General features: G+C 34.3%; 2 protein-coding genes across 3 annotated transcripts; one reads left to right on the top strand and one right to left on the bottom strand.

The window, feature by feature from the left end:
• Window positions 1-3,959: 3,959 nt before the first annotated feature.
• On the top strand, window positions 3,960-8,711 carry LOC117109782 (28S ribosomal protein S36, mitochondrial-like). The gene is made up of 4 exons (XM_033252205.1): window positions 3,960-4,061; window positions 6,069-6,123; window positions 6,584-6,738; window positions 7,154-8,711. The coding sequence occupies exons 1-4, from the start codon at window positions 4,032-4,034 to the stop codon at window positions 7,172-7,174; spliced, it is 261 nt and encodes an 86-aa protein (XP_033108096.1). The 5' UTR covers window positions 3,960-4,031; the 3' UTR covers window positions 7,175-8,711.
• A 500-nt stretch (window positions 8,712-9,211) lies between these two features.
• On the bottom strand, window positions 9,212-17,899 carry LOC117109769 (RAB6A-GEF complex partner protein 2-like). Of its 2 annotated transcripts, none has more exons than XM_033252185.1 (9): window positions 17,757-17,899; window positions 14,195-14,317; window positions 13,554-13,735; window positions 13,119-13,202; window positions 12,130-12,279; window positions 11,705-11,845; window positions 11,184-11,311; window positions 10,675-10,852; window positions 9,212-10,449 (listed from the first exon to the last, which is right to left on the bottom strand). In XM_033252185.1, the coding sequence occupies exons 2-9, from the start codon at window positions 14,290-14,292 to the stop codon at window positions 10,226-10,228; spliced, it is 1,185 nt and encodes a 394-aa protein (XP_033108076.1). In that variant the 5' UTR covers window positions 14,293-14,317; window positions 17,757-17,899; the 3' UTR covers window positions 9,212-10,225. The 2 variants fall into 2 exon arrangements, with proteins under 2 accessions (XP_033108076.1, XP_033108085.1); XM_033252194.1 differs by having other exon boundaries at window positions 13,587-13,735.
• Window positions 17,900-19,471: the final 1,572 nt, after the last annotated feature.

The raw sequence follows: 19,471 nt of genomic DNA, 5'->3' as shown, positions 1-19,471 counted from the left end.
AAAAATATTTTTCTACGCCACTGGAAGCAATTGATTTTTTAGGAAATAAGTAAGTAAATAATTTTAGTTAAGTTAAAAAAGAAAGTTAATTTAAGTTCCTCCTCATAAAGTTATTTTACCTTTAAATATTTTTATATCACGTCGGATATGGCAAGACTAGACGTTACAGATTTATGTAGTTAAGTTTTTTTTGTAGGTTAAGATGGATAGAAAAAAAATGGAGAGAAAGAGAGAGTGAATATGAGTAAATTATGGAAATTGACACGTATTCATCTTGCACCACTTGTATTATATGCTATGAATTTTTATGTTTTACGATTTCATTTTTTTTAAATGAATTGTTATATTGCTTTATGCCTACTACACATTGTAGTACATTAAACCTTAATGTTATGATGTTTAAAAAAAAAATAAATTAAAAAAAAGGGAAAGGGATGTAATGTAGTATTAAGGTTCAATGGTATTAACTTGCATAACCATTGGAACCGATACCCTTCACCTGATAAATGCCTTAAATTGGTTTGACAGTTTTAATGGTCAACTTGAGTATACAGATAATCTAATAATATAACTGGACTTTGTATAACTTTACCCTAGTCAGTTGGACTTGGCCTTTCTCACACTATGAAACTATGATTGTCAGTTTTGAGCCTGCTCTGAAGTTTGTTATACATCTTAATTAGCAGTTTTTTGGTAAACAAGTTACTAAATCATAGAGAAAGAATTTCTCTATGATCCAATCAGAAACTCTAAAAGTATGGGGTGACTTACTTGAGACAAGTTATTTTTCAATATTTATATATAATGATGTGTTTCCCCTTCCTGATTTATATATAATGAAGCCAGTAACCGTATTATATATAAATAATGTTTGGTTAGCCTTTCATTATTTATATATAATGTAATCAGTAAACTTATTATATATAAATAATGAAACGTTAACGCAATTATTTACATATAATCTTTTAGACGTAAATTCACTATATATAAATAATGGGTGATCTAGTCAATTATATGTTAAATAATGAATTATATATAAATAATTGTGTTAAATAATAAATTTACACTTGGCGCCTCATACATTTGTACCCCTTAGCTACCCGAAATGAAATAGTAGACTCCAAACAGACGTAGCGCGGTTATGTAGATCGAACATGACCGAAGCCTGTTTTGGCATACTTTATATACCTGAAATGGGAGGTGGCACCGGTCCAAGTTTTCATTAAATCGGTCCAGTAGTTTCCCACTAGTAGCCTTTTAAAATGTTGCCAGAAAGAAAGAAAGAGGAAACTGCTCAGAAACAGAACCCAGTCAGCATATACAAGAAACTGCTCGGAAACAGAACCCAGTCAGCATGCTGCTGACTGCGTAAAGAAGAAACTGCTTAAAACAGAACCCAGTCAGCATGCTGCTGACTGGGTAATAATAATAATAATAACATAAATTCACGTGCCATTTCATTGTAAGTTATCCGACTACCGTATATCTTTTCACATTGAATTAAGCCCATGAAACAACAGATATTCTTCACAGTGAATTAATTACGTTCAAACATGTATTGGAACGTAAGTCAGCAGAACAGTGTAAAAAAACAGCGGTTTGACACTATTTTTTAAAATGTCGGTGCATATTAATGTTATGTATTGAAAAGAAAAAAAAAACAAGCTTCATGATGCTTGGAAAACATCTTTATCGGGGAAGCAACCCAGTGGTGGTGCCAGGATTTGCAATTTACAGTAAGACATTATTCTTATTCGTAATTCTGTTAATGGGAGGATAGTATTGTAATGTAATACGGTGTTCTTTTTTTAAAATAATATAAAATGGAAAACGAATTTGAATATAAGTTACCGTCTATAGTTGGTTACATTGCATATTCTTTGTTTCTCGTTGTTGTATTCAGAAATTTTCGGTTTTGGAAGTTAATTTTAACATTAAAAAACATACCTGAAATCATATTACGATAACTTGATGATGCCTATCAAATAACTAATAAAAATTCACCAAAATACCGTACGTCAAATATCCGTAGCTTCCAGGGGGAACCCTGGACCCCCAGCAGTGGCATTTAGGCGGCCCCTGGCCCCAGCCAAGTGAGGTTCGCTTCTCTCGCCTAGCCACCCGGCCAGTGGCGACGCCAGCGGGGGGGGGGAGGGGGCTTATGCCAACCATAAGTCCCACCACCCCCATCGATCGGCCAAAGCTCGTCGGGAAGTCGGACAGCCTTAAAAGTAATTCTTGGCCAGAACTATGTTTCATATCCTACTGCGTTACAAGCCCTAAATTTGACACGATTAGATGTGAGAAGAGAAAAACTTCTAATGAAATTTGCCAAAACGCTTAATGATATTGTGGCAAATGCAATTAGAAAACGGAGGGGTGAACTAAGTAAGAGGTCACTGAGAAATGGGGGAAAAATTGACGAATATTTTTGCCGTATAGAACGATATAAGAAGTCAACCTTCCCATCAATTTGTAAACTGTTAAATAAGTGAGAGGTTGCCTTTTATTGCCTTAATCGGTCTTTTTTACAAATGTGCTTTGTTACGATTGAAATGAATGTGTTGGTGCTTGTTTGTTTTAAGTGATTATTATCTGATTTAAATAATTGTGAATAAAATTTTAATTAATTTTAGTGTATTATCTAATTTAAATAATTAAAATAATTAAATAATTTTGGAAATTCCAGTGTAATATCCAATTTAGTGCCTTATTAATTTTTATTGGGATGTTGTTGACTTGTTTTTTTTTTTTTGTTTTTTTTATTTAATTCTAGTGTATTATCTGATTTAAATAATTGTAAATAAAATTTTAATTAATTCTAGTGTAATATCAAATTTAGGCCTTATTAATTTTTATTGATGTTGTTAACCTGTTTTAGATGTTATGCATTCGAATATTTTAGATATGTAAATCAAATTTAGCCAATTTGTTTTTTAAATATTTTCATTTGTTGTTGAGTGCAATCGTTTTAATTAGTTTATAATTGTTTTTTATGTCGAATTTTGTTAATATTTCTCAATTCAGCCTTTGTGTTGCCACGAAATATATTTCGATGTGAATAAACCAGAATAAATAAATAAATAAATAATCATAATAATAATAACAATAATCTTATCTTATCTTTTTATTATTCTTTCTTATGTTTCCTGTTCTTCTTTTTTTCCTTTCTTATGTTTCCTTTTGTTTCTATGTTTCATTTTCTGTTTTAGTCTCTCCTTTTCTCTCTTATGCTTCCTTTCCATTCCATTTCTTTCTTATATCTTTTTTCTTATTCTTTTCCTTTTCTGTCTTACGATTTTCATTTCTTTTCCTTTTATCTTTTTCTTTCCCCCTTTCTTTCTTATTTTGTAATGAAAATCAGGGCCCCCGTGACCTTTTTCACGGACCAACGTTTCTCTATTGATTTAACATCACTAGATAGAAAAAATGAACGGGCGGGCTAGGAGAACCTCCAGAAAAAGGACGGAACGTCCTTTAAATTCGGATGCTTCTCTTAGTAGACCTTAGCATATGATCAAATATTTTTTCGACAGTGTGGAATCATGTTCTTTTAGATTCGAATGACTTTGTTCTTTTTTTAACATTATTTTCTTCTGAAAAAACGATTTTAAGGTTGATTCTATTATTAATGGCATATCAAAAATCCCCTCTAGAACAAAAAATCATTTTGCTAGTTCTCTTTTAAATATTTATTGTCTACCAATAAAACAATCGTCTAGGCCTACCCAAAAGAACAACCCCACCAAAAACCATTCATCCTATCCATTACGAAGTTACGAAAATCTTACAAAAATACATTTATGGAAGTTTTGTACCGAGAAAGCCGAGTTAAAACTCATCCCTGCTGTTTTAACCTTAATGGTATTACGATTGTTCTGAAAGTAGCTAAAATCTATTTAATAATTTAATATTAACGGTGTTTAGTGACGCAAAATTTCAGTTATTGACGCGATAGTATCGTTTATTGCGACCGATGTGCAGCTAGCAGCAGTGGAGTGGACGAAGATCACCGAAAGTTTTTAATTAAGATGATGTCTTCAACGGGAAGATTGATAGCGGTAAGTTCGTTATTTTAGGTCTAATTGATAGTATAATGAATTGGTACTTGTATTTAAGATCTCCTATTAACGTTGTTAATTAGTTAAGTCGTTTTTATTTGGTAGCTAATAGCTAGGCTACTACTCTAGGCCTAACCGCCAACAGGGACAAAGGCCAAGCAAGGAAGGCACGCCAGGCAAGTCTAACCTCGGCCTAGGCAGGTTTTTTTTATACCCACTCACCGTCACATCACACAGGCCTAGGCTAGTCATGTGTTCTAGACGGCTAGACTGTAGCAGTATAGACCTACATAGAATAGTAGGTCATGGACAACTACTGTAGACTAGAGTAGAGAAAGGCATATATGTTAGCCAAGCCTTTTAATTTTATGATTGTTTAACTGCACTTGTTACTGTATTCCCACACTTGATGAGTGTAAAGTATTTTAAATTTTTATGCCTACTGCCTCAACCTCAACACTTCTCTTCAAGGTCAAGCTGGGCTCAATCTATAATGGTAGATTGCAAAGCTCAAGTGGACATAATTATGGACAGGTCCAAAGCTATTTATATATGGTTCCTCATTTTATTAGGGGCCAAAGGTTCAATATTTTGGAAATATCCATTGCACAGTCATCAGTCAGTTAATTTCTTTTAAGTTTATTAACTGTCTCTCCATTTCCATCAACACATTTTAAAAGAACACTGAGGCTGAAACTGCTTAAAAATTAAGAACAATAAGAACAAATATCATTTCTTTAACTAGTTTTATACATTTCATGGGATACATTTTATGTTTTAATGTTTTTTAGTCTATAGCGTCTGTCTCTTATACACATCTAGATGTGTATAAGAGACAGATACAGTACAGTATGTGTAACAATCATTTGGGGCCATTTTTACCAGGTCTTTTTTCTAGGGGAATTTTTTCTGGTGCCTTTTTTTCAGGGGCCATTTTTATCTACAGTGGTATACTACTGTTCAATATAATTTTCTGTGTTTGAAAAGTGTGTAAAATAAGAACAAAATAAGAACATTTTGAGCCTGAAATCAGCCAAAAAATAAGAACACTGAGCCTGGGTAAAATTTTACTGGTTCTCATTAAAAAAAAGTGTAGTGTCAGTGATTTTGCAGATGACAATATACTTACAGAGTAATTAAGAATGCCAATTACTTAATCATCTTTTGAATGGCAGTAAATCTGGAAGTTTAACACTCAAATTAAATTTTTTTTTTTTTTTTTTTTTTGTCTAATGCCTGTCTCGTATACACTTTCTTTTTTTTTTTGGTAAATAATACCACACATACTGTACTCTTAGGCCTACTGATAAACATAAATACTTATAATCATATAAGATAGGGTAGTTTTATACCAGCATCCCTAGAGCTTATGTGAGTCATGAACTAGCGAGCCCTCATTTTTGGCAGTTTAAAGGTGCTCCAGTAAACAATGCAATGATGCTGGTTTCCAGTGCCATCATACTTGTTTTTGTTATCTCTTAAGCAATTTTTGGGTTAGGTTTTTGGATATTGTTTTTTTTTTTGGTGAAAGTTACTGTCTCTACCTCAAGCACCTTGAGCATTTTTGATATTGGATATGATATATCATATTTTTTATTATTAATAGTAATTTTCATCAGTTGTAACTCATGCTGTTGAAAACCTGCTGCAAGATTGCATTATAAAGCAAGAGTTTTTGGTTGTGTTGCACAGTTAGTTAAAAAGTCCTGGACTTGCAAAGACCCAATGAAAGATAAGGCATGTGTGCCTATTCCATTAAGGAAAACATGGAGTACTTCTAATACAACATTTTCTTAGACCAGTTAAAACAGACAACTCAGCACCTAAATAGAAATTCTTGTCGAAGCATTCAACTCAAAGCTAAGAACATGAATGAACCTGCCCAAATAACCTTTTCCATTTACAACTTATCATACTAAAGTGATAAATAGTGCTTTTTTATGCAAGACCTGCTTTTCAAATACAGTGTAGTTTACAAATTAATCGATAGCCATTATTCTATTACAGAAAGTGAAACCACATATTCCTATGATAAAGTTCAGAGCTGGCAAGAGTCCTGTTAGTAAGTACAGGGTATTTTTTTGAGTAACACTGGAAAAACATGGTTCCATCTGAGGGACTTTTTATATATTTTATAGCAATTTGTAAATACAAAGCCATGAAATTATAATATGACCAAGTGGACCATTTCTTGTTTGTGGTTGAGTCTTGAAAAACTCTTCCAAAATTGCAGGTTAAACAAAGCTGGAAGGGTTGAAGCTGAATAGCAAGAACATCTCAAAAAGCTCCTGTCATTTAAAATATACTTAATGCAAAATGTCTTTCCTTCATTTAATTCAAGGGGCTAATAAATCTGGGCCATGAAATTAGCTTTAGACTGGGTGAAAACTTCAAGGCTGGGTGGCCCACCCAACTCAGCGCCCACCATACATTGGCATCTTTTCGGGTTCAAAGTGCCAGTTAAACAATATATTCACGATCATGTGTCTTAATATTGAAATATGTACTTTTATTTTCTGTAGGTCTTCAAAAGCCATTAGCAGCTGTAACAAGTTTAAAATCACATAACACAAGTACAACTAGTAGTAAGGAAAAGGGACCGGTCATTGAATTTGGCCAGCTACCATTAAAATTCAGGAGAGCACAAATAGAAACAGATGAAATGGAATTCATAATGGTAAGAGAGACTTTCTAAATTCTATGCCTGTATATGTTGTACAGTAGTTATGTCATGTATTCATCGGTACTGTAAGCATTACACCAATGAGCACATGACATTTATAACCTACACTCACTGGTACACATAACTGAACTTCATTATATTTAACTATACTTGTAGTAGACAACCCCACCAGGTACTCAATTATACTTGACCTGGGTGAAGAGAAGCAATGTACGTAAAGCACCTTGCTCAAGTACGCAAGCAAAATGTACAGCGCGGGATTGAAAACCTGTCCCCAAAGTTGGAATCCCAACCGTTACACCTTTGCCAAATGCTTTCACAAATTGCATATCGTTAAGCTTCTGAATGCATAATTTTTCATTTTTCTAGCAGTTTTAGTTTTATTTTTTAATTGATTTGCTATTTTCAGAGAGGTGGACCAGACTTATGAAGGCAAACTCCATGGTACAATAAACTGTCTACAGATGGTATTTAGATGGTCTATGCATCATGTTTGCTGTTATCAATAGCTGTAACTACAATGAATATGTTAATCTGGAGGTGATCTGGTGGAGTAACCTAAATAACTCATGAATATTCATATGAGCTGATATTTAGCGTCAATTACAATAACAAATAGTTTATATATTTTCTTTAAAGAAATATAGTAATTTATTTATGAAATGTAATTATATTAAATGTTCAAATGATAACTGGGGAAGTGTGTCTTAGGATTATGGTACCTAGATAGACGTGTACTCTTGAAATAACAGTACAACTGCATATTGATATTGTTGTAATTGTCAGACAAATACAAATAAAAAAAATCTAGTTTATATTTGCTTTTTAAAATGTATTGCTCTATTTTAATTGTCTAATGCCACTTAATTACTGTATATTTTCAAATCTAATTAAAGTTGTTTAAAATATGCTTGTGTGTTGACAAATATATTAGCAAGTTGCTAGGTCTTTAAATAATTTTTAAGTTTTGTACTGTATTGTAATAAATTTTCCAGTTGTCTTGGACAGCAGTACATTAACCAAGTATTACTTATTGTTGGTTTTTTTTTTGTTGCTAAATCTATAGCGTGATCCATCCATAGGAGTCTGGTCAATTCAGGTCTATAATAATAGGGTCCCAAGTTGGAAGAAATCCCTTCCAGGAGATCTTGTAGTTAAATTAACTTTCTTAACATATTTAATTTAAATTTGCAACGCATGGCAATACCCATCATCGTCACTGTCTTCTGTGAGACAATTGATAATAAAGTAGTAAAAACATGCAAATATTATGAATTTGTGGGAGATGAGTTATTTTCTAGGTGATTCTTGCTTGCTTGCAGGAGTAGGGGGAGGCTGATCCCCCTCTTGTGATTTCCGGAAGACTTTGGACCCTTCAATAAAGTGATGAGAAAATTGTGGAAAATTAAAAATGTATTCAATTAAATAACTTGCTCCTTCGTAACTAATATATACAGTAGATATTTTAATTATTTTATTTACACCTGATAACAAATATCAATTAAATTATTCAGTCAATACTGTAGATAGATTAATAAGCTACCAATCTTGATTAATGTTTAAAGCGAGAAAGCACTGGAAAATAGCAGCTGTTTGAACTTTAAATTTGAAACTGCCTATTGTAAAAAATATTTTAAAGCATAAAAGCTTGGATTTGCTTTTGGAAAGTCTAACCAGTGATATTTAAACCAGCTTGTACATTTGGATGGATGTTCTCCTAAATTATAGCAGTTTATTACAGATTAGGCAAAGTTCCAGGCAGAACTATTTTTCTCAGTAAATACTATGAAAAACAACCATTTAAATGCACTCAGTTCATTCCATAGGCAAATTGAATTAAATTGCTCGCTGTTGATGCTGTCCAAGGAGGTTCAATACCATATTAATAGGGAGCTTGCGATGCCAAAACCAGCACCAGTGACCGAAACAAAAGAATTTACTTTTTAATATACACTACTGGTATTCGTTTTCTCCACATCATAAGCTTTAAAATTATAGCTCATTTACTGGAATCAATTTAGTATTGTCAAGTTATGAGTAAAAGTATTACGGCTTCTGTGTACTAAAGTATACAATACTGCCGCATTCAAATGCTGATTACTCAGTTTGACAATTAGCGACAGTACACTGGTTTTGGGATGGCAAGCCTCATGTGCAGCCTGGGTTCTAGGCCCTAATTTTGGGTTATTCACTCTTTATTGCGCGCCATACCTAATTTCATTGGCGTCCCACACTCAAATTTTTTATTTTTTCCGGATTATTTTGTCTCTAAATTATCTTGGTTGGTGGCACTGCCCAGAATGAGAAAAAAAATAATAAGTGAAGACTGTTAACTGGTTTCATCGATCAGCTCACCCTCCAAGTGTGTACACACCACTGTTTTTTTTCAGTTTACAAAACATGGCTTGCACTAGGACCACTTGCTTAAAAAATACATCTGACTCAACATCATCACAATATTCTTTTGTACAAATATACTCTATTTAATATCTGCAATATAATTTTATATGTTGGCATAGTTTTGTTAAAATTTTCAGCAAGTTCTAATTAACTGTGGCAAGCAAAATCAGTTAAACAGTAATATACAAGTTATCTGTAGCAAATAATTGGTGGAATTATGGCAATTAAGTAACCTTTGAAATACTGGTTCCATAATAAATGTGACTATGATAATTATATAAAAACTCCATAATTTTGAAAATATAATAGAACTAAAATGCTTCAAACATCTTTACAAGTTCCTCACCCTTCCCATCAACATCACACCCCTGTGTTAGATGTCTATTTTTGCAATTTTCGCCTATAAGTTGGAACAAAGTGTTCCCGTTGGAAGATAGTTTGAAGTAAAATAAAAGTGTGGCTGGCAATAATATGGCAGAGTGTGTTCATATTACCTACGAAAGAGATGCTCATCCTAAAGTGCTTTCTACAGGTCCTGTTTAACACTTGTTGATGCATCACAAATTTTCAATTCATATATTTTAAATGTTATGTGATAATTTTTGTGGTCCACCATTCATACTGTTACAGTTCATTCTATTTATTTTATCTATTCTATAGAATGTATGTAGTTGCTCAATCATATTTTAAGAATTAAAAAAAAATATATGTTTTGAGTATACCTTTTAAGCATAGAGTACTACAGTAAAAGCCTGTACTACAATACTCATGGAGGCTAATAAATACGGTACTTGCTTTTTTTCATACAAAAATTATTAAATAAATCCAGCCTACTTGGTAGACCAAAAATTGAAGGTTTGTACTGGCATTAGGGAGCTTTTCTAGTTGCGCGATGCTGTGACGCTAGAATACAAACACTCATGCGAGACCATCCTATGTTCTCCGCACAACATAGATTTTGTCAAATTGCATCTTAGTATTCATGCTATGAGAACTCATGCGCAAATGGCTTCTTAGTAACGTCATTAGGTTCTACGTCCTAGTGTGTTGTGCAAGATGGGACAGCCGCTATTTGCGAAGTTCAAACAGACATGGTTGTCACAGCGCGTAGTAGTGACACACTTGTGGCGTGCAGTGGGTTTGTCGGCATTATTTTGATTGGTAGATTCCAAACCATAGTCTCAACACCTAGACTTTGTGGGCCTTGCCACGTGGCACTCTCTGATTGGTCAGCAGGAATCACTTGTTCTGGCAGGGGTTCTTTGGACGTTACAAATTCAAACCGTAGCCGCCATTTCAAGCATACTACATAGAATGAAGAAAAGAAAAAATATTAATTATGCAATATCATTTATCCACCAACCTGATGTAATCCATTATTACAAGCATTAAATCTTAATACTACATCTAACATACTTACTGTACTACAGGCAACACTAACTTTTTATAGATTTATTCACTGCAGTAAACAATATATAGTGCACATTATAAGTGTTATATATAGGACTAGGTTTGTTAAAGTATACCTACCTATGTCAGTGATGAAGCTTGGTGTAAGGTGTAGAGGTATAGGAAGAATCATGTGGGATTTACTGATGTGTACGCAGAACTCCTGGTGCTTACTGTACGAGCAGATAGAAACGCCTTGATTGGAGCGCCGCCGGCACTCCTCTGTTATCTGCTCCTCACTCTGTAGTGTAACAGAGTACTGTAAAATACAAGCGACAGAACAGTTTTAACACCATCTTGTAAATAATATTTTCATCAATTTTATCAAAACATTGCAAGTGCAGATCAAGTGCAGACATCAATGTTTGACAATTTTCACTCTCACAATACTGTAAGTACTGTATTGCTGGATTTTAACTATAACAACTTAATCTATAGTAATGACCATTCATCACTCCATTCTAAGTTATCCATCACCCATCCATCCTTTTAAACCCCACCTCTTTGAATCTTTCCTCCATCCATCAATTTACATTTTTAAATCAACTTCTTTCATAGTCCTCCTACCCGGGATTCCCCTGAATACTTACCTGAATACAAGATACAGGACAATTACTGAAGTCAAAGGTGGCTATAATGTCCTCACCCAGTTTGTATGCTGACTTAAAAATGCAAAAGCGAGCCACTGTACCATGTGCGTTGGTTATGTTGTACGTATCTGGTCGAGATAATGTTAGAAAACACATGAAAATGCATAAAAATGTGAAGACTTGTAACATAGACTTAGCATTGGAATAGAACAAACCGCACCTTCCTGTCCTCAATTTTATAGATGTTCTGGGTGAGATGTTAGGAAAAGTCTGTGACAGGCAGGCTAATTGGCTTATTGCCACATTATTAAATATTTAATTATTGGATCCATAGTTTCAAATAGTACTTTAGGTTAGATGAAGATAGAATCCAGTTTTAAATCTTTTGGTGGATTATTAGCTAAATTTGCTCATCTAAGGTACTAATTTTAATACTAAAAAAGGAGGGTATTTGAAATAAGTCTTGATATGTCATTAGGAAATACTTCATATAAATAAACTGCAGATTTTTTTTTACTTACTTGAGCTCTTTCGCGAGGTGATGGTAGTTAAGACTTGGACAGCTTGATCCAGGAGCGAGTTGGGCTTGCGTTCCCCTTGTAAGAATGGGTTATCAGTATCAAAGTCATCATCAGGATCCATAAAGAACGTTTCCCCCAGACCTGGAGAATGTTAAACAACTGTTACAAGGTATTCATTATTCATTTTATTTTATAACTTACAACAGACTTATACTCCTGGATGGAGGGATAGATTTAAACAATGTTAATAAAGTGTCTTGCCCTTCATGACACATATAAGTTACTAGCATGAAGATTTGAACCACTGATCTTGTGATTAGAAGTCCAACGTCATAGTACTGCACCTCATGTTTCCATATTTTGTGGATGAGTGAATATATTGCTAAATAAAATGAAATCAAATTAAAGCTGACAAAACAACTTACCATACAAAACAAGCACCCTGAACGGAACACGGAGGAGTCTTGTTGGAGAGTTGACCCGCTGTGTTCCTATGGTAACCTTATATGAATACTTGACCGACTGGCCTTTGTATGAAGGTGGTGCATCCTGAGGAATTGTCTCAAAATATGTATCTGAAAAAGTACACAATAAATAATGGTAAATATTAAATATTACATCACTTACATACACTAGAGTGCTTCTTCAAGTATTAATTCTATATCAGTGTTGTCCCGATGCGAGTTTAGCCGTAAATTTTACTTGTAAAAAATTGTGTGTTAAACTAACCACTAGGCCTAGTTAGTTAGGTAGCTTAGGCTGGCCTTCTTTCAATAAATAAATATCTTTCCAGTCTAGAGCTAGACTAACTCTATGTGGTGTTGTTTTTTTCAAGTCACTGATCTCCACCTAAAAGGGCTCATGACTCACGATGTGGACTCATCGGGATTTATATGGACAAATTTACCAGTAAACTTTTTTCAATTGGGTGAACACTGTATATCTTAATAAAAATAATATGAGGTTTTTATAGACAAATCCAATTAGGAAAGGATGCGCTGTATTTGTGCTGCCCTTGGAGACCCCTGCGTGTATGTAATGTCCATGTACAGTGGAGCAAATTATTAATTAAATAGGGTAGATTACGATGAAAATATATATTTTCATCATACATACCATATGTATGATGAAAATATATATTTTCATCATACATACCATATGTACAATAATTGAGGGCTAATAATCACTGTATGAATCGGTCTATATAGTTGATTACAAAATTCAGATACAGCAAATAGAAATGCATTTCCTGAAAGGACATAACATATACAATGTACCTTAGAATTTGAACCCCTGACCTTAATGTTGAGAGCTTAAAACTACACCAGCCGATCCAACAAATTATGTATTCATTAATGATTAAATGTTACAAAATGTTTTGAGACTTATTTGATATATGAAATAGAATACTTACAGGTTTTGCTCTCGCCTGGAGATAGCACAAGGTCACAGACAAGAATCTTGGGGGTGGTGGATACAACACAGATACCCTTCTCCCCTAGAAATATGAAGAGAATTTATTTATTTGACACAGCAGAATAAAGACCTTCAATACCTAATTTAGTTTCAATTAGTCTATTTTATATTAGTTAAGGGAAACTTAATGAATACTGAGGAATTACTTGTTTCTATACAGTACTATTGAGAATAAAACAATATTTTGTTAACTAAAACATACTATATTATAGGAAAAATAAACAAACATACTATATTATAGGAAAAATAAACAAAGAGAATTATGAATAAAATAAAATAACACAGCACTTTGGTAGAGAAAGACTTATGGAAGGAAGGCATGCTTGGATGAAAAGAACGGAAAAGCATGCAATAAAAACAGAAAACAGACTACCATGATGATGCAAACATAGAGCGTTGCTCTCACCCCTGTTTGGTGTGAAGCTGGTAGCGCTGCCCAGCGGTATACCGGTGGCATCTTGCTGAATGCTCTTTTGTATGGGAAGCTTCACCTTTGAGTCACTTACACTACACTGGCAGTGAAGCTGAGCACTTGCCCAAGCAAGCGTCTCACTCCTGTAAATATACAAATTTGATTTAATAATTTATAAATGTATGAACAAATTTGATAATCTTTACAGTCAATTGGAAGGTATCAAAACTGTTTGATTGAAGTTTAATTCTGTTAAGATCAAATAATTTTATTGAAACACACCGATGTGTAATATATCTTGTATAATATTTTTGTATTGAATGTTTACTTATTTTGTAATTTCAAAAATTTCTGCTGTACAGTTTCTCATTGCAAATGTATTTTTTATACCTGAATAAATAAATATACAGGTATTAAACAAATATATATTGCTTACAATTTTCACATGAATCACCCTGGTCCAATATCACTCTTCACTAATATAATTCAGGACCAATTACTATGAAACCTATGAAATCATTTTAATATCCTAATATATTAAGCATACACAATTTCATATCATCATGGTTATAAAATTTTTATTATTCAAAAAAAAAAAATACCTTGAATGTCCTTTGTTTGAAAATGTGATGACACATTCAATAGCCTCTCCAGCTAAGAATACAGAACCTCGCACAAGGCAAGCATGTACATCAATCATATTCCAGTCTCTCAAAGTTCACAGTCTTGTAAATAAGAGAGAAAACTGCGATAAAATCTATGCCTACTCACTTGGTTATGCAACCAGTGCTTTAGTAAAGCACTTACTTTTTGCTTATTTCTTTTTTTAAATTATTCTATAGAACTTATATACTTATGATCAGGAATCAGGAATTCCTGATGATGACATAATTAAAGCCCCATTCCCGGCAAAAATTTCAGTTGTTAAGAAAGATTTTTGTATATGTTATAAACATTTATATATATAATACAAAATTGCTAGTTTAACTGAATTTAGACATTTCTAAACATGAAAAAAATGTAATTTTATAAGACTGAAATTAGATTTTTTTGTGTCACACAAAAAAAATAAATGCGGATAAATTTTTCATATTTGATTTTGCGATAGGTCTGCGAAGAAATATAGTAGGCGCCGAAAACATTAGCCTATCCCAACACTGCTAGGCTAGGCCTAGCCTTACCTCGATTTAGGTTCCGTTATCACACATAAAAACAGGTGACATGATATTTTCTGTTGCTAGTATCGACACTATTTCAGAGGAATTATTTCAAATTTGTTGAAAACTGATTCTGACCGAGATTTTGACACTTAAACAAACATATCTCAGGCCTACTCGATCGACTGCAGTGTGACAGATGCAAAGTATAAAAACTAATCTCATTAGAGAGGGCGCACTTTATTGACTGTATAAAGTCAAAAAGCGAGAGCATTCCAGCGGATGCAATCTACACCCTCTGAATTTACCTAGTAACGAAGAATGTGTCGAGAAAGTAGTATGAACTATGAGAAACAGTCTGTATTTCTTATTTTTTTATACTTTTGCATGACACTTAAATTTATGCCAATATTTTTCCATTATTTATAATAATTAGAGTAATGCATATGCATTCTTTCTAAAAAAATTATTTTTTAGTGAAATTTTGCTGGGAATAGGGCTTTAATGTCAAAATATTGAATCCCGACAGAATGGCCTGAATTTCGATACTTGGAGTATCTATTATACTATCTTATCTGAGATTAATCAGTGGACCTTTCGGTTTATATACTTATAGTGCAAAAAATTCAATATAGGCCTATATTTTCTTTAGTACTAATTTCCTATAGTACAAAAATACTAGGCCTATGTCTATTTATATTCTAATAATATTTTGCAACAAAACCATATTTAGAATTTTGGTAGTTCATAAACACACAACGGAAAGTTGCAAAATGTAAAAATAGAAAAGTTGGTGGAATTGGGGTTGAGATATTTTGACTGGAGTCAATTTGATGCAGCTGGTGGGCCGAGTTGACTTAGTCGCAATTAAATCAGTCAAGCGGCTTAATTCTTATCTCCGCCAAGTCCCGTCAATCACCTAATCCCTGGTGTCAGGCCTATGAGAGTAGGACGATCAGGCCCACTTGCAGACGATCAGGCCCATCCTAACTAAGGCGATCCGGTCCACCTATGTGGACTATCAGGGACACTTCTGATTCATTATTGTGTTCTAAATATATTCAACATACAGGTATTATTAAAGGCCAGCTCTGGGCAAAAATTTTCTATTGATTATATATTATAGTTATTATCAATCTATTGATGCAGGATTTTTCTGAATTTTGTTTTGCTACATGATTTTTTTGAAAATAAGTACTTTTTTGAAAGTGGGGGCATAGGTAAACTTGCCCAGCAAAATTCCTATTCTTTTGCACGAAAATGACCTTAAGAGCAGGCATTTTGAAAAATTCATAACAAATAAACAATAGGGCAAAAAAATTACACTAAATGATTAAACTGGGGTAAATTTAGTAGAACTTTTCGTTTCTGGTGTTTTTATTTTACGTCAAGTACGTATTTCTGCGCAATTATCATTTATTTCCCACCGTACCCACTTAATTTTTTTTCCCTTAAATCCGGGGAGTCAATCGCTCTGAGCTTTGCGCATACGCTAACTTGGCAATCCACTGCTGCTGCTCTCTCGCTCGTGTAAAAAAGTGCGAGCGAGAAGATGACAAGTATGATGAATAAAAAAAATAAAGACAGGAGTAGGCCTATTGTGGTTGAGTAGTAATGGTGGAAAGATAGACAGGAAGGTTTGGTGGTAGATTTTATCGATCTAGGTCTACAGTAGCTATGGATGCCTTTGAGCCAGAGGTGAGGCCTAGGCCCTATATCGTTGGAAAATCGTCGACAGGGAAGGTACCTATGCCAGCCAGCCCAGCGGGATTCATTCCCAGCCTGGCTAGGAGGATGGACGAGTTGGGACGATTGAGTCGGTTGTCGTTGTTATGTGGTATCATTTGCTACATAAGAATTGAAGGAAAAATGGCAGACCACAGTTGTTTGACAATGATATATTCAAGAAACTGTGCCTTGATATTAGGATGTTATCAAACTCGTCTATGAATCGAAAAAGGAAAATTCTCAGAGAATAAACGAGGCAACGGCAGGCCTTACATTAATAAAATTATAGTAATATTTACATACATACAGGGAGGCAACTGAGCTGGTTTTGATACTAGTCCTAGCCTAGTGAGGGCCTTAAAACCTTCTTGGCCTTGATCTTTGTTTTATATGCATGTCAATCCATAAACTACTCTCTTCTGTCATTAACTTTTTTTTTTTAGTTTTATTAATAGTATTAGTGATTCTGTTTTTTCAAATACACCATCTTGACCGACGCGTTTTATAGATTAGTGTGGTGAAGTCCACAGCAGCGCGATGTCATGTTCTCGCGGTGTCGTTGGTTGGCAGTTAGTATGTTGTAATTTGTTTTCTCATCACGCTTGGAGTTTTCTAAAACCTAGCTAGTGAAAAAAGTAGTACTGCTTGATTTTTGCAGTTCTAAGCGGATTTTTATATTCTCATTTTTGGTCAAATTGACGAATTTTTTTGTCGAGATTACACACATGATATCTTATATTTTATAATAATGTATTTGAACACATAGTGAAGAGAAAATGTATGCCAGGAGCCTTTAAGAATCGTAATTAAAATGATCAAATAAATATAGGCCTAGGCTTTATGAAAATTTTAATTAAGAATCGTAATTAAAACGATCATATAATTATTTATTGATTTAGGCCCATTTCGGTATTGACTGATAGACTAGCCGCTAGGTATGAAACATCAACAAAATACAAAGAACAAACGATAAACATGGGCTGAAATTATTTTGTCCAAGTCTGACATTCGGGCCTATATTTCCAGCCTATCGGGCAAATTTTTCAGGACGATTGGGCCCACTTTCAAATTGGGCTCGATCGTCCTGAAATGAGCCCGATCGTCATCATGCCATGGGCCCGATTGTCTACTAGCCTATAATTCGTACCCCTCATTTCATGTATGGGCCTAGTTGAGTAGTTTAGGTAGGCCTAGCCTAAGCTAGCTAGGCTTCCAGGCTCAACAACCTTTTAAATTACAATAAACAGTCAATGTCGTCTATAAATAAAATCAACATTACCTTCAACTTCAGCTAAATGCAAGGATATTTTCAGAACATGATAAGATTAGTGGTTACAGAGCAAGTAGACATCAAAAAGACAATCCCTTTTTTTTTTTATTAATACAGTATTGTTATTTTTTTTTTTCCTTTTTAAGGACAGCGCCACCAACAACGAATTTTTAATTAGAGGAATATATTTTATGGGACGCCAATTAAATTTGGTATGGCGCGCACTGAGTGCAATAATAATTTATGCAACAAACACCACTCGATACGCGCTCACAGACAAACCAAACCTCAAGTACAAGAAATAGGCCTGTAAAGAACACAATCTGAGTCTCGTTTGAAGAACAACAGCAACAGACCACAATCAGTCGTTACATGTGACACATTAGGCCTACCCAATGTTGTCTGCCCACACTATTTTCATATCAATTTGTTTGGGCTTTTGACAACGTTTTTAACATACTGCGCACGTGTAAAGACAAACATGAACAGATTGAGAGCGCTGATGCACAGCACAGCAAGCCCGTAGCCAGGACTTTGGTAGGGGAGTTCTTTTTGATACGGAAATGGCACTTGTGAGAACCATTGGCTGTGGCCAGGGGGCCGCCAAGGGCCCCCGGGGGTCTAGGGCCAAAACCCCGGTGGGGGTCCAGCATTCTAAGCATTTACAGGTGTTATTTAATTGATTTGAGATGCCATACATTTAAAAAAATGTATATATTAAAGAGGTAATGTTTTGAGTTGGGAAAAGATAAGAAAACAAAAATAAAAAACTACTACTTTAGTACTACAGTATTGGTAACAGTAGCATGATACAAACTCCAAAGAATCCAGTATGGTTTATTCTTTATTTTTTATTTATATAGCACGAAGTTGTATCTACCCACTTAAGACAATCAGTAACAAAAGAACCGAATTGTATGGTTGGTTGTAGCGTATTATAATCATATGTATATATATATATATACACAGGTGAAACTACACCGACACCATCCCGGTATTTCTGAGTCAAGGTTTCGGGGCCTGAATTTTTTATGTTACTAGGTAGGCCTAACAATCACGTATTAAAATAGGACTTTTAATGATGATAGGCTCTAGGATAGGCCTAAAGTGTAGGCTAGCCAGCCTTTGTTGAAAGGGCACTTCATGAAAAGGGGGTTCGTTCGAACCCAACGAACGCCCCTGGCTACGGGCTTGCACAGTGTTTGGGTGTGATTTAATTATCGGTAAAGGATATATAAAAATGCACCTTTTTGAAACGATAAATCATTAATTTAGTGAAACACTATTTAAAATACATCCACAATTTAGGCATAACACTGTAGAAATAAGGTGTCTAGATATGTATCAAGCATATATTCATTTAATGAATTTTAATTCTTTGATACAGCATGCACCATATTTCCTTCAGCTTGGAATCACGTCAATTCCCTGTGCAGTTTTTCTTCTTGAAAGCCTTTAACAGAATCAAAAAATGACAGAAGAAAATTTTATCGAATAAGATTAATCTATATATAACTGATCACAAGAAAATTTACTTTCTGTTTCCGATTCAATCTAAGCGATCGGATTAGTGTAGGCAAAGTTGTAAAGAAACGACTCCTCCTCAGTGGCGGCGCCAGCGGGGGCAGGGGCTTAAGCCCCCCCCCTCATCGGTCTGGTCAAGCCGCCCCCCCCCCACAAAAAAAAACCAAAAAAAAACCGGGGGCGAACTATGGAAAAAATGT

This window comes from Anneissia japonica, unplaced genomic scaffold, assembly GCF_011630105.1.
Source record: "Anneissia japonica isolate Jap-2015-1 unplaced genomic scaffold, ASM1163010v1 scaffold1511_len2985839_cov193, whole genome shotgun sequence".
NCBI classification, from domain to species: Eukaryota; Metazoa; Echinodermata; class Crinoidea; order Comatulida; family Comatulidae; genus Anneissia; species Anneissia japonica.
The sequence above is the reverse complement of the archived record's forward strand: the minus strand, read 5'-3'. Positions and strand labels throughout refer to the sequence as shown.

Coding starts and splice junctions, on each gene's coding strand:
- LOC117109782 (XM_033252205.1), top strand. CDS start 4,032: ATGATGTCTTCAACGGGAAGATTGATAGCG. Junction 4,062..6,068: donor CAACGGGAAGATTGATAGCG/GTAAGTTCGTTA, acceptor ATTCTATTACAG/AAAGTGAAACCACATATTCC. Junction 6,739..7,153: donor ATGAAATGGAATTCATAATG/GTAAGAGAGACT, acceptor TGCTATTTTCAG/AGAGGTGGACCAGACTTATG.
- LOC117109769 (XM_033252185.1), bottom strand. CDS start 14,292: ATGATTGATGTACATGCTTGCCTTGTGCGAGGTTCTGTATTCTTAGCT. Junction 11,846..12,129: donor CAGGGTGCTTGTTTTGTATG/GTAAGTTGTTTT, acceptor AACATTCTCCAG/GTCTGGGGGAAACGTTCTTT. Junction 10,853..11,183: donor GTCCTGTATCTTGTATTCAG/GTAAGTATTCAG, acceptor TGTATTTTACAG/TACTCTGTTACACTACAGAG.